The 13,502-nt window shown below is 37.5% G+C and overlaps 1 protein-coding gene across 1 annotated transcript in view; it reads left to right on the forward strand.

The window, feature by feature from the left end:
• The window catches only part of LOC139949441 (gamma-aminobutyric acid type B receptor subunit 1-like), a 68,412-nt gene that overhangs the window by 7,164 nt on the left and 47,746 nt on the right, over positions 1-13,502 (forward strand). Inside the window, exons 2-3 of the mRNA XM_071947770.1 lie at positions 3,362-3,519; positions 11,136-11,472. Of these exons, the coding sequence (XP_071803871.1) occupies positions 11,221-11,472 (252 nt within the window). The 5' untranslated portion in view covers positions 3,362-3,519; positions 11,136-11,220. The remainder of the gene's footprint in view (positions 1-3,361; positions 3,520-11,135; positions 11,473-13,502) is intronic.

Consider the following 13,502-nt stretch of genomic DNA (forward strand, 5'->3'; position numbering starts at 1 on the left):
TATTATCTGTTACCTGGGCGGATAGTATAGAAAATAGGCTGGGACTACTACTTTAGCTAGGATCGTGATTAACTGTACTACCGCGGAGTCAGTTCTTGAAATGGGCTCAACGTTTCGACTAGTTGCTCTAGTCATCGTCAGGAGACTAGTCCCACTTACCTTGCAGTAATGGTATGGTAAAGCTCCTTGATGCATCACTCAGTGGCGGATATGCGCGCCGTTTATAAGAAGCCACTATTATTATTGAGGAGCATGGTGTTTGTAGTGCGAAGCTGTCTTGTTGAACACTTAGCTGTATTGAATCTTGGATGTATCTAAGAGATGTTATAAGAGTAATTACTCCTGACTCTCCCTCCTTATATTCTATCTCGGTTGAGGGCTTTCAGATTATATGCACTGGCACGTTTAATAACACTCCAGTACTATTTGTTTCCGGACTGTATAGATTAAAGACACTGGACACTATTGGTTATCGTCAAAGACCAGTCTTCTCACTTGGTGTGTCTCAACATATGCATAAAATAACAAACCTGTGAAAATTTGAGCTCAATTAGTTGTCGAAGTTGCAAAATAATAATGGAAGTTTTTTTTTTTTTTTTTTCCTTGAAACCTCAAAATCAAATTCGTGAAAAATATCTTCTCTCGAAAACTACCGTATACTTCAGAGGGAGCCATTTCTTACAATGTTTTATACTATCAACAGTTCCCCATTACTCATTACCAAGTAAGGTTTTATGCTAATAATTATTTTGAGTAATTACCAATAGTGTCCACTGCCTTAAGAGCATAAAAAACCAATGGTACATCCAAATTCTATCCAGCCAAGTATTATGCCTGTGAATTTTTTTTTCACAGAACTCGGGAAAGTGCTGGGTGTAAACAGTGCGAACACACATTGGTGTATAAGGGTAAAACCAAAATGAATATTCTTTACCTCGGATGCCAATTTAATATCTATCAACTATAATTGTGTGTAGATGTGGATTAGTAACGCATTGGCATCAAAGCGAAAAAGTGCATTCAGAGTTCGTTGTCAACAAGAATAGGAATAACAGATTAATTTACGCATGACGGGCAGTTTATCAATTCACAATCGTTCATTGTGGCACTTTTAACAGATCCATTATGCACAAAAGGTAGTTGATTAAAAGTCACACGTACATCCCTGCACTTTATAACGAAATTTTAGAGCAGGAACACCTGACAGCTATCACATTATATCAGGGGGAATATTAATTTTGAAGAACCAATTGCATCGTACTTAACGTCAGAGACCACAGTGTCATGAACATACCGTCTCTGCTACATATAACAGTGGCATTACCAATCCTGACATTTAGGAGTAAATACTACTTAACCAATTCCTTTGCTAAGCAAATATGAGTGGGGCACCCACTGCAAAAATATCAACCATATTTTGTGTTGGCTTGTAACTGTTTTCGCTAAGCACGATTTTTCTGCGCTTAAGAGGTTTTGTGCCTAGAGGCTTTATGAAAATTGGGCTCTGGTGAGATTTATAGAATAATTTCAGCCCAACCAAATTTCTGCTGGAGTGTTTGACGTACAACTAACAAACTGTGGACATAACATTTTTGCCGTTAATAACCATCTGGTTAGGGAAATTGCTGCAATGCGAAGCTAATTTTTGTGCTGTTAAATACAACAATTTGGCCCTGTGTTTACCGGATTATGTTGTGACTCCTTAAATTGTGACTTTTCAAATACCAACAACTCCCTGTCCTTGGGCCATGGATTTATTATGGATTACATACAAACCCAGCTTGGTATTTTGGTTACAAAAACACACACTTTTGTGGACATTCTTTTGTTTGTGCTTGAACAGTTTGCCGTCAAACATATTGAACTTATACCACATGCCACGTGCAGCCTCAAATTCCTTTTTGACTATTAAATAAAGAAAAAGAAATAACAAAGACCAACCATAATTTACAAGACGATCTAAGGATAGATGACATAAAAACAACAACAGTGTCACATAATACATTTAAAGTTCTATAAACATAAAAAATGGTTTATCAAGATGCAAAAACTACTCATTCAACAAACAAATAGTAGCACTTAATTTTGTTACAAGAAAACATCCTTGGTTCATCATTTGACCCACTTCACCTGACCTCATCACAATTTTGGTTGCAGCGAAGAGGTAGTCCTTTCTCCATGTATTAAAGGAACAAGGTGCCTTGGATCGGACGAGTTGGTCTATAAAAAGTGTTTGTAACTGTTTGTTATAAAATGCATATGTTGGAAAGATGTTGTAAAAGTAGAATACAATGATCTACACAAATATGCCTCGAAATTGCGTGATTTTCCTTTTACCTCGTCGACTAACATGGTCGGCCATTTATGGGAGTCAAATTTTTGACTCCCATAAATGGCCGACCATGTTTCTTCGCGATGTAAAAGGAAAACCGTGAAATTCCGAGGCATATTTGTGTGGATCATTGTATTCTACTTTTAAAACATCTTTCCAACCATATGCATTTTATAACAAATGGTTTCAAGATCTTTTCAAAGTCCAACTCGACCGATCCAAGGCAACGTGTTCCTTTAAACATGGTAGAGCGCATTTTACTACAATTACTTTTTTACATGTAATTTGACTCCCAAATTGAGTGGCAGACAGTAGTCATTAATTACATTAATGCTAGGGGTCATTATGAGAAATGTGTTTGTTGCAAAATGAGTGGTCGGGTTTGTGTAGTGGTATCTTTCCCCACTCCCCCTTAGGACCCCGGTTCGACTCACCCGGGCGTGGGTTTCCACTGGAATAATTATCTGGAGTTTTCCTCCCATGCTCCCACATCTAACACTAAAACTTCATGTATGTCATCATTAGCCTATTTGAGGTACGGTGGACACTACATGTACTACTCCTGTCACATGCAGTTTAAAGTAGCGGACGCTCTCGGGCGCTTTTCGGTGATCAACGCGACCCATCAGGGGCAACATGTTTCTTTGATGTTTTTCTGTCACAAATTTGTTGCCTGTACGTGTGTTTATACATGTACATTTTGATATTTTTCAAAATTTTTTAAAATAAAATAGTAATGATTTTTATGACTATTTTGTAAACGGTAAATTTCGGCTTTTAGCCGCTGTTTTGCAGTGTTTTAATAAATAAACTATGAATAATAATATAAGAGTGCACTGTTTGGTTTGGGTGCCTATATATCAGACAAATTTACCATGTGCATCAGCAGCGATGCATGCACTATACCACAAACGACTTATTGGGTTCTTGGCTAGTACAGTGATTAACTTCTGGGAGTCCTTGCCATTACAACCAGAATAATTGAAATGCAATGAACTAACAAATTAAATCCCTTTTCTCCTCCCACAGAACTGTAACCACTTTGTGCTTGCTGACTTTTCAGCTCGTCGGATCCGCTCCTCATCTAGATGCTGAACAGGCTTTGATGAGAACTCACATAGATGTAGATGTATAGATGTTGACTGTATTTGTGACGCCAGGAATCACAGCAGATAAAGTAAACCAAGGTAGGCTCTAATTACTTTCCCCTCCTCACTTGGATTTGGGGCCATGAGATGGGGCCATGAGATGGGGCCTGACCAATCTGGATCTGTATTACCCTAGACTTGTGGACAAGTCGTTATAATGTCTGTCGCGGTGATAGCGTTCTGACTCTATTCCGAATCTCACCACGATTCCCGCAGTATTCTCGCAAGACTGCTGGACCGTGAGACTACTGCTCTCGCGACTACGGTCCCATTTATGGGGAGTAGAAGTCGGCATGCCCCTTCGTGGGAGAGCAGTGACAACTCTACTATCTCACCGCGGCAGACCATTAAAGGACCACTGTGCCTTGGATCGGACGAGTTGGTCTATAAAAAAGCGTTTGTAACCGTTTTTTATAAAATGCATATGGTTGGAAAGATGTTTTAAAAGTAGAATACAATGATCCACACAAGTTTGCCTCGAAATTGCGTGGTTTTCCTTTTACTGTGCGAACTAACACGGTCGGCCATTTATGGGAGTCAAAAATTTGACTCCCATAAATGGCCGACTGAGTTAGTCGACGAGGCAAAAGGAAAACCGTGCAATTTCGAGGCATGTTTGTGTGGATCATTGTATTCTACTTTTACAGAATCTTGCCAACCATATGCATTTTATAACAAACGCTTTTCAAAGACCAACTCGACCGATCCAAGGCAACGTGTTCCTTTAATGACTTGTCCACAAGTCTAGTATTGCCCAGAATCTGAGTCAAAATGACCCTGAACAGGTCAATCTGACGCAAACAGATTTCTGAGGGTTGGTGTCTTATTGCAAATGCAGGGCCAGAGTTACAGTATCTGCATAAATGTGGATGGATTCGACATTCTAGGTAAAAAAACTGTGGCAGTTGTTTTCAGCTGTTTTCTCAACAAGTAGCCACTGTGTTTTGTGTGTGACGTTTTCTGTCTCGATATATTTGCCAACTAAAGGCAGTGGACACTATTGGTAATTACTAAAAATAATTAATATCATAAAACCTTTCTTAATAATTATTAGCATAAAACTACTTGGTGACGAGTAATGGGGAGAGGTTGATAGTATAAAACATTGTGAGAAACAGTTCCCTTTGAAGTGACGTAGTTTTCGAGAAAGAAGTAATTTTCAACGATTTTGATTTCGAGACCTCAGATTTAGAATTTGAGATCTCGAAATCAAGCATCTGAAAGAACTTTGTGTGACCATGGTGCGACAAGGGTGTTTTTCTTTCATTATTATCTCGCAAGTTCGACGACCGATTGAGTTCAAATTTTCACAGGTTTGTTATTTTATGCATATGTTGAGATACACCAAGTGAGAAGACTGGTCTTTGACAATTACCAATAGTGTCCAGTATCTTTAAGATGACAAAAAAAAAGCAATTTATGGCCCTTCAATTGCTTGTTCTCTAGAGAGTATTCTCACACTTGGAATCGATGTTTATTCGAGATCAAGAATACTGTACTTAAGTTTACATTACCCGATGGGATTTGGGCAGAACAAGTACATGCAAAGAAAAGGATTCCACAGGGTGATATCTTACACTGTCTAACTTGATTGTATTTTTCATGAGTAAGAACGGGTTGGATTGTACAGGTTTCCTTCTGACTTGGCAAGTAGATACACGGTGTAACCCTTAACCCAATATACATTGATACCTCACCATGCAATGCATCAACACCCACATTTATTGTATGGTAATAATGTGATCGAATGATTGGTCTTATGCAAAAACAGTTGTATCATCTAAATGCGTAAAGCAACACAAAGTCATCAGTCTCTTAAAAAAAAATGGGTCTCCTGTCGCCAATTGTCCTATTTCACCTTGTCAATTCCACGCGTCATGACGCGTCATCTCAAAGCAATTTCAATTAGGGCTGCAGTCAACTCCCATATTAAAGGCACTGATCACCATTGGTAATTTTACTCAAAATAATTGTTAGCAAAAAATTTTACTTGGTATCGAGTTTGGAAATGGCTTCCCTCCGAAGATAGTTTTTGAGAAATAGGTAATTTCTTACTCAAACATTTAGTCCTGATGAAGCACATTTTTAGGCGTCCAAAAGCACACAAACTTGTGCAACAAGGGTGGTTTTCTTTCATTATTCTCTATAAGTGTAATGACCAATTGAGTCCATGTTCACAGATTTGGTATTTATTGATATGTTGGTATACACCAAGTGAGAATATTTATCTTTGACAATTACCAAAGGTGGACTGAAAGCGCCTTTAAAGGCAGTGGACACTATTGGTAATTACTCAAAACAATTATTGGCATAAAACCTTACTTGGTGACGAGTAATGGGGAGAGGTTGATGGTATAAAACATTGTGAGAAACGGCTCCCTCTGAAGTGCCATAGTTTAAGAGAAAGAAGTAATTTTCCACGAATTTGATTTCGAGACCTCAAGTTTAGAATTTGAGGTTTTGAAATCAAGCATCTGAAAGCACACAACTTGTGTGTCAAGGGTGTTTTTTCTTTCATTATTATCTTGCAACTTCGACGATCGATTGAGCTCAAATTTTCACAGGTTGGTTATTTTACCTATATGTTGACATACACTAAATGGGAAGACTGGTCTTTGACAATTACCAAGAGTGTCCACTGTCTTTAATGATATGTTGGTATAAACCAAGTGAGAATATTGATCTTTGACAATTACCAAATGTGGACTGGAAGCGCCTTTAAGGTGTTGTCGAAAGTGATGTACAAAAATTTTAACGCAGAGCTTGTAAAATGTCCCCTTTTTAAAGCCGTTGGACACTTTCGGAACAGAAAAAAAAAAAAGTTCACAGATTTACAAGTAACTTTCAGGGTTTACAGAAGGTAATGGTGAAAGACTTCTCTTGAAATATTATTCCATGAAATGCTTTACTTTTTGAGAAAACATTAAAACAATTATCAATTTTCGCTAACGAGAATTACGGATTTATTTGAAACACATGTCATGACACAGCGAAACATGCGGAAACAAGGGCGGGTTTTCCCTTTATTTTCTCCCGACTCCGATGGCTGATTGAGCCTAAATTTTCACAGGTTTGGTATTTGATATATATGTTGTGATACACGAAGTGTGGGCCTTGGGCAATACTGTTAACCGAAAGTGTCCAATGGCTTTAACATAATTATTCTCAAAGACTTCTGTTTCCATTGTTACCTCACTATATTTTGGTTGGTAAGCAGTTTGCAAGAGCTTCAAGTCCTCCCTTGTTTCAAAAAATTATGATAATGATTATGATTTTATGTAAACTAGATTTCAGCACCATTATTGACCATTTAAAACACAACCGAGCGTGAATTTTTTTTTTAGTAAAATATCTGCAACATCCAAATAGTCACAGTTTTTTATGTTTTGCATGGTGAGTTGTACTATAAAAAAAAAACATTTACCTTAAAGCTGTTTCTTACAAACTCGATAGTACCAATATAATTATTTGAGGTTTGCGGTAGCATCATTTGTAAAACTTTTTTGAGTAGTGTTGGTTTTGAGAAGAACAGGATGTCTTTATGCGGAAGCGCACCCATTCTTTTATGGTGCGAGGAAAGAAGCTGTATTTTGTACGAGTCTGATGATGTTCTTAGTCTTGTAAATCACAGGTGATGTTGACTTCTGGTTGCTCTGGCCTTATGTTTGATGTAGTCTGGGAGAGGATTGGCTATCTGATGGTTGAGGGTATTGTACATCATGACTAGTCATGATTGTAATCATCGATCTTAGAGTATCGAGAGTCCTGGGATGTCCAGTCTCGTAGCTGTGACGCTGTCTTCTCTGTTGTAGTTCCCAGTGATAAAGCATATCCCCCTCCTCTGAACTTTCTCAAGGCTCAGGCTGTCAATTTGATTTTGCGGGTAGCCTAAAAGGTACTTTATTTAAATGGTCTTTTAGTGAAGCTTTCTTCTGGAATTCTGTATGATGAGACTTTGGTTTGGTTTTTATAGCTCTGTATGGTTTGTGTTTAAAGGCAATGGACACTATTGGTACTAACTCAAAATAATTGTTAGCATAAAAACTTACTTGGTAACAAGTAATGGGGAGAGGTTGATAGTATAAAACATTGTGAGAAACGGCTCCCTCTGAAGTAACATAGTTTTTGTGAAAGAGGTAATTTCTCACTCAAATATTAACAGACTTCAGGCCTTAAGCTTTTCATTAGGCATCTGAAAGCATTCAAACTTGTGCAACAAGGGTGTTTTTTTCTTTCATAATTTTTTGCAGCTTCAATGACCAATCGAGTCAAAAATTCCACAGATTTGTTAATTTATGCATATGTTGGCAGCCACCAAGCGAGAATACTGGTCTAAGACATCTAGTGTCCAGTGTGTCAAAGGTCAAAGGTGTCCAGTGCCTTTAATATACTGAATGGTCTCTTGGCTATTGGGAAAAAAAAACCTATCCTGCAACCTCAATTTAGAAACTTGATGACCCTATTAGTAAAAGATCAGACATGTCTCTTATCAAGAACTGCGTTCAGCCAACCATTTGATCTGTAACCATCCCCAGGGATGAAATGGATCATGGCTTTACTTCTCATCACTCATCAAAGCTGATGATTACTAAGTGATTGATATCCTTCAAAAAGCATATTAACATTTAAAGGGAAGGTACACGTTTGGTAATAACTCGAAACAAATATTAACTTAAAAACTGACTTGGTGACGAGCATTGGAGAGCTGTTGATAGTATAAAACATTGTGAGAAACGGCTTCCTCTGAAGTAGCATAGATTTTGAAATAAAAGTAATTTCTCACTAAAATAATAAAAGAATCCTAGCTAGAAGTCTTTTATTCCTATATGAAGCACACAAATTCGTCCAACAAGGGTGTTCTTTCATCATTTTCTCCCAACTCCAGTGACCAATTGAGCTCAAATTTTCACAGGTTTGTTATTTAATGCATATGTTGAGATACACCAAGTGAGAACACTGGTCTTTGACGATTACCAATATAATAGTGAACCTTCCCTTTAAAGACACTGGACACTATCGGTAATTGTCAAAGACCAGTATTCTCACTTGGTGTATCCCAACATACTGTACATGTACATGTATGCATAAAATAACAAATCTGTGAAAATTTTGACTCAATTGGTCATCGAAGTTGCAAGAGAATAATGAAAGAAAAAACGCCCTTGTTGCACAAATTTTGTGTGCTTCCAGATGCCTTTTGTGAAAGGCTTCAGCTGAAGTTTGTTTATATTTGAGTGAGAAATTACCTCTTTCTCAAAAAGTATGTTACTTCAGAGGGAGCCGTTTCTCACAATGTTTTATACTATCAACAGCTCTCCTTTGCTTGTTACAAAGTAAGTTTTTTATGCTTATAATTATTTTGATTAATTACCTATGTGTGCAGTGCCTTTAAGGGGATATCAAATACTGTTCTCCATGAGGTACTTTATCCATAAGTGGTTGTCAGTGATCTCAAGGGATGATTCACTTACATTGTACTTGATATTTCAAATCATGTCGTACTCTTAGTAGGATTTGAAACTTTGCATGGTGTAAACATGATATAGAAAGGTTTGCGGTAACAACATGATATGATGATCTCTAGAAGTTAGGGTGGTTCTGAAAAGAACCGAAGGTTTCAACGTGATCTTCCGCTCTGATCATCTTCTGGAAAAAGACAAAAAAATAAGTAAAACAATAAAAAAATGTTGAACTCTGTGAAGGAGAATGAACGAGACAGTGTAGATTCGTGGATAGAATGTACGAGCCGAAGGCGAGTACATTGTAGTCATGAATCTACACTTTAGAGTCTATTCTCTGACTTAAACTAACTCCTCTATTGAATATGTAACAGTTTCAATGAACTGGGCTTCTCAATAATAATAATTTTGTGTCTATTGTCAAACGACAGTTGGTCACATTTTATAACTATTTTGCAAAATATAATAGGCATTAGTGCTTGCAGCATTACCAAGTTTGTGAAAATGCTGAATGATTGATTGTCTGCTCAGAATAATGAGACCATTACTGCAGTTTGAATGGGTTTCATAAAAATACTTTTGTATATTGCTCCTGTTATTTGGTTATTGATCCAGACAGTCCTCAAAGTGTTCGTTTGGCAAAAAGAAATGTTCATTTTCTAAGTAAAATATCCATTTATTGATTTTTATTAATACAAATATTTTAAAAATCTCGCATTTTTCATTTAATGACCCTGTGATCATTACAGGTATGAAATTGCAATCAATAGTTCTGAGCAGAGGTTATGTTGCGTAAATTTTGACACAATGCTTAAACAGCCAATAAAGGATGATCTCAAATATATAGATATTACAGTTTTCTAATAGCTGGAGTCCAATGAAACAATAAAAAAATATAACGAGTCTCTTACCTCATGCTAAAACATGGTAAAAATGTTTTTTCTACAGAACGCTTCTAGCCAAATTTCTGAAAAACGCTGGGTCAAACAAACCTACGCGACAAAGGAATCAGTGGCGGCTATTTGGTGTGGAAAATAGCGCCCTCAGTTTGCCAAAGCTGGAGAACTGTGTTCACACCCAATTAGGGGAACATCGTCACTGGCGTCAAGAGGACATTATAACAGATAAGCCGTTTTGGACTCTCAGCTGAAAAAGCCGCGCGACCGGGTGCATTTTTGACTCGAGTTATCCGATACTATATGCAAATTTTGAGAGTAAAATGGTTATTAACTGGTATCTACGATGTCGATTTGGCCATAAAAAGGTAATTGTTGAAATATTGAGATCATCCTTTATTGGCTCTTTAATAAGAGATGTTAAATTTGCATCGGGATAAAGAATATTAATTTTGGTTTTTGCCCCATACACCGATGTGTGTTAGCACTATATACTCAGTACTTGCATAAGTATTGGTGTCTTTTATAAACAGTAGAACCACCCACTAATTAAAAACAAGCGCCTTCTCCTGTTTGTTGTGTACACATTTCAACTTTCATGCCTCAATGCATGAAGTAATGAAGACGTTCATTAACAATGGATTCACGGGCCTAATTAAAAAACAAACAGTTTTTCTGATTCTCTCCTCTTTGGGGGTTGTTTTCAGACCTTAGCCCTTGAAGCAATTTGCTGTAATTGCCTCTTCAACCAAGCTCTTAGCTAATAAAGCAATAGTTAATGATGCTTTAATAATGCTTCAAATTACAATAACCGCAGTTACAACAAAGTGATGGATGAAGCCACACTTCTTCATCAGCAGCTGTGAGAATTGCCAATCCAAAGGATGCCTAAAAGGATGCCCAATACAAGAAACAAGTTTTTAAATTTGTCATGCATGTTTTTCTCTCTGTTGGTTCAGATAGCCGTAACTGATTCACTGATGCACATTACAAACAAAGTGTTGGATGAAGCCACACTTCTTCATCAGCAGTTGTGAGATGAGAATGGCCAATCCAAAGGATGCCTAATAGGATGTCTAACACGAGAAACAAGTTTTTAAATTTGTCATGCATGTTTTACTCTCTGTTGGTTCACCGATTCACTGATGCACATTACAAACAAAGCGTTGGATGAAGCCACACTTCTTCATCAGCAGTTGTGAGATGAGAATGGCCAATCCAAAGGATGCCTAATAGGATGTCTAACACGAGAAACAAGTTTTTAAATTTGTCATGCATGTTTTACTCTCTGTTGGTTCAGATAGCCGTAACCGATTCACTGATGATGCACAACTCTCATGAACTCTGGTGGATGAGGACATACTTCTTCGACTCTTCTGCTCGGCATGGCTTACCCGAAATACAATGATACCTTCAATTTCATTTGGACTTTTTGGATGTTGACCATCATGATAGCTGGACCCTGTGACTCGTCAAACAAGACCAAGCTTCATATCCTTGGGTTGTACCCAATGACTGGGTCTTGGCCCGGTGGACTGGCGATGTCTCTGGCGACGCAGCTAGCATTGGAAGACATCAACGCTAACGCGGACATCCTTAGTGGGTATGAGCTGGTGGTGATTCCAAAGGATACAGAGGTGAGTGTTTTGGTTCTCTGTTATTTTTTTTCTTAGATAGAAGATTGCTGTTACTAATGTCTCCAAATTCTTTTTGTTTTACAATTGTTCGAAAGAAAGATAGATAGAAATAGACAGACTTCATTTCATTTCAGTCTCCGACAATAATTAAAGCAAGCTAGTCAAAGCGCTGAGACCAATTATTAAGAACTCACTTCGTGACAGTTAAAGGCAGTGGACACTATTGGTAATTACTCAAAATAATTATTAGCATAAAACCTTACTTGGTGACGAGTAATGGGGAGAGGTTGATGGTATAAAACATTGTGAGAAACAGCTCCCTCTGAAGTGACATAGTTTTCGAGAAACAGGTAATTTTCCACGTATTTGATTTCAAGACCTCAAATTTAGAATTTGTTTCAGGTCTCAAAATCAACCATCAATCAAAATTCAAATTTAACATCTATTAAATTTTGGTAATTGATGAAAAACTGTTGATCAATTTTGCTGAGCAAACAGGACGTTTTGCTAACAGTATAATTATGTGTGAAACTGCGTTTTTGGTTGCACTGACTGTTAATTGGTGCACTATACTTTGTGAGTTCGTGGCTCTTGATTAAGGGAATCAATGTGTGGTGAAGAGGTTTTCAACTAGTGGTTTTATCCCAACGAGGCCTGGTTCTTGATAATTTTACCGAGACGAAGTCGAGGTAAATTATCAAGAACCAGGCCTTGGCGGGTTTAAACCACTTGTTGAAAACCGATTCAACACACCTTGATTCCTATTCATAAATACATTTTTGGTAAAAAAACATCAACACTTTGTTTCACGCCCATGTTTCAACACTTTTTACTGGTCATAAACAAAGGTTTATACACACCCACGTGACGCGCTCTCCAACAATAGAAATAGCGAAACTGTCTGAGGTTTTATGAATATGTTTTCAAAGTTGCTGGAATGGTTGGCGATATCCTAAATATGAAGTACTAATCAGTGATTATTGTAACAATAGTGAACTGACTGAAAGTGGGATATATCTACTGACAAAGGAGGCATTAAAATCTTGCCATTTACCTGCAGCTTCAGCTCATTTGTGAATAAAGCCTGCCTGGCGCCAATTAAGTTGTTCCTTAGTTGCTTCAGTAATTGTATGAATGATTGATGCCTGATAGTAAGTATAGGTTTACACTGAAATTAGGCGAAGGTATACAAAATATTTGGAGCCGTAAATAAGGAACCGTAACTTATGCCTGTCCTATTATAGCCAACAACCTGGTACCATAAAACCATAAATTACTAAACAGTACAATACAAATTATTTAAAAGGGCCATTGTGCTAGCTGTCTGTTTTTGTATTTATTAATAAATGAGATTACCTTAATAATTGAAGGGTTGCTAATAGATGGACATTTTCAATGGGGATAAAGAATGTTAATTTTGGTTTTACCCATATACTGACTACGATGTTTAGCACTTTGTACTTTTGCGAGCGCTGTGAAAAAAAAAAAAAAACAGGCATAGGATTCAAGCCCCTGAACTTTGCAATTCTAGAGCAGTGTCTTACCAACATAGAGCTATATATATATTGACTAGAGCGCTAACTTGCTCTGCGTTTTGAAGCCACCCGGGCGCAGACATGTTTGATGTGTTGTGTGACTACGGAATGATTTTAAGTTGAACAAAACACATTGCCATGTTATTTTTTTACATTCGACTGCCCATTCGCGTACGTCCGCACTACGAAAACCGTCAGTTCGACTTGATTGATTTACTAAAAAAAGCATACGCACATTTTAAACATGACGCACATGACGCTCGCAGTTTGTACGCTCATCAGCAGATGGTGCGTTCACATTTGCTGTATTTTTTGGTTCGATGACACATAGAAAAGAACAGACGCACTATCATGCAAATAGCCGTACAATTGCCGTACAAAATTTCAAGCTTTTGTATTGGTTTGTACATTAACATGGATGTGCCCACACGGCTTCAAACCCTTAGTGCGTGTATAACAGGGTGTTAGCGCTCTAGCTCTAGTCGATATATATAG

This window comes from Asterias amurensis, chromosome 17 (assembly GCF_032118995.1).
Source record: "Asterias amurensis chromosome 17, ASM3211899v1".
NCBI lineage: Eukaryota > Metazoa > Echinodermata > Asteroidea > Forcipulatida > Asteriidae > Asterias > Asterias amurensis.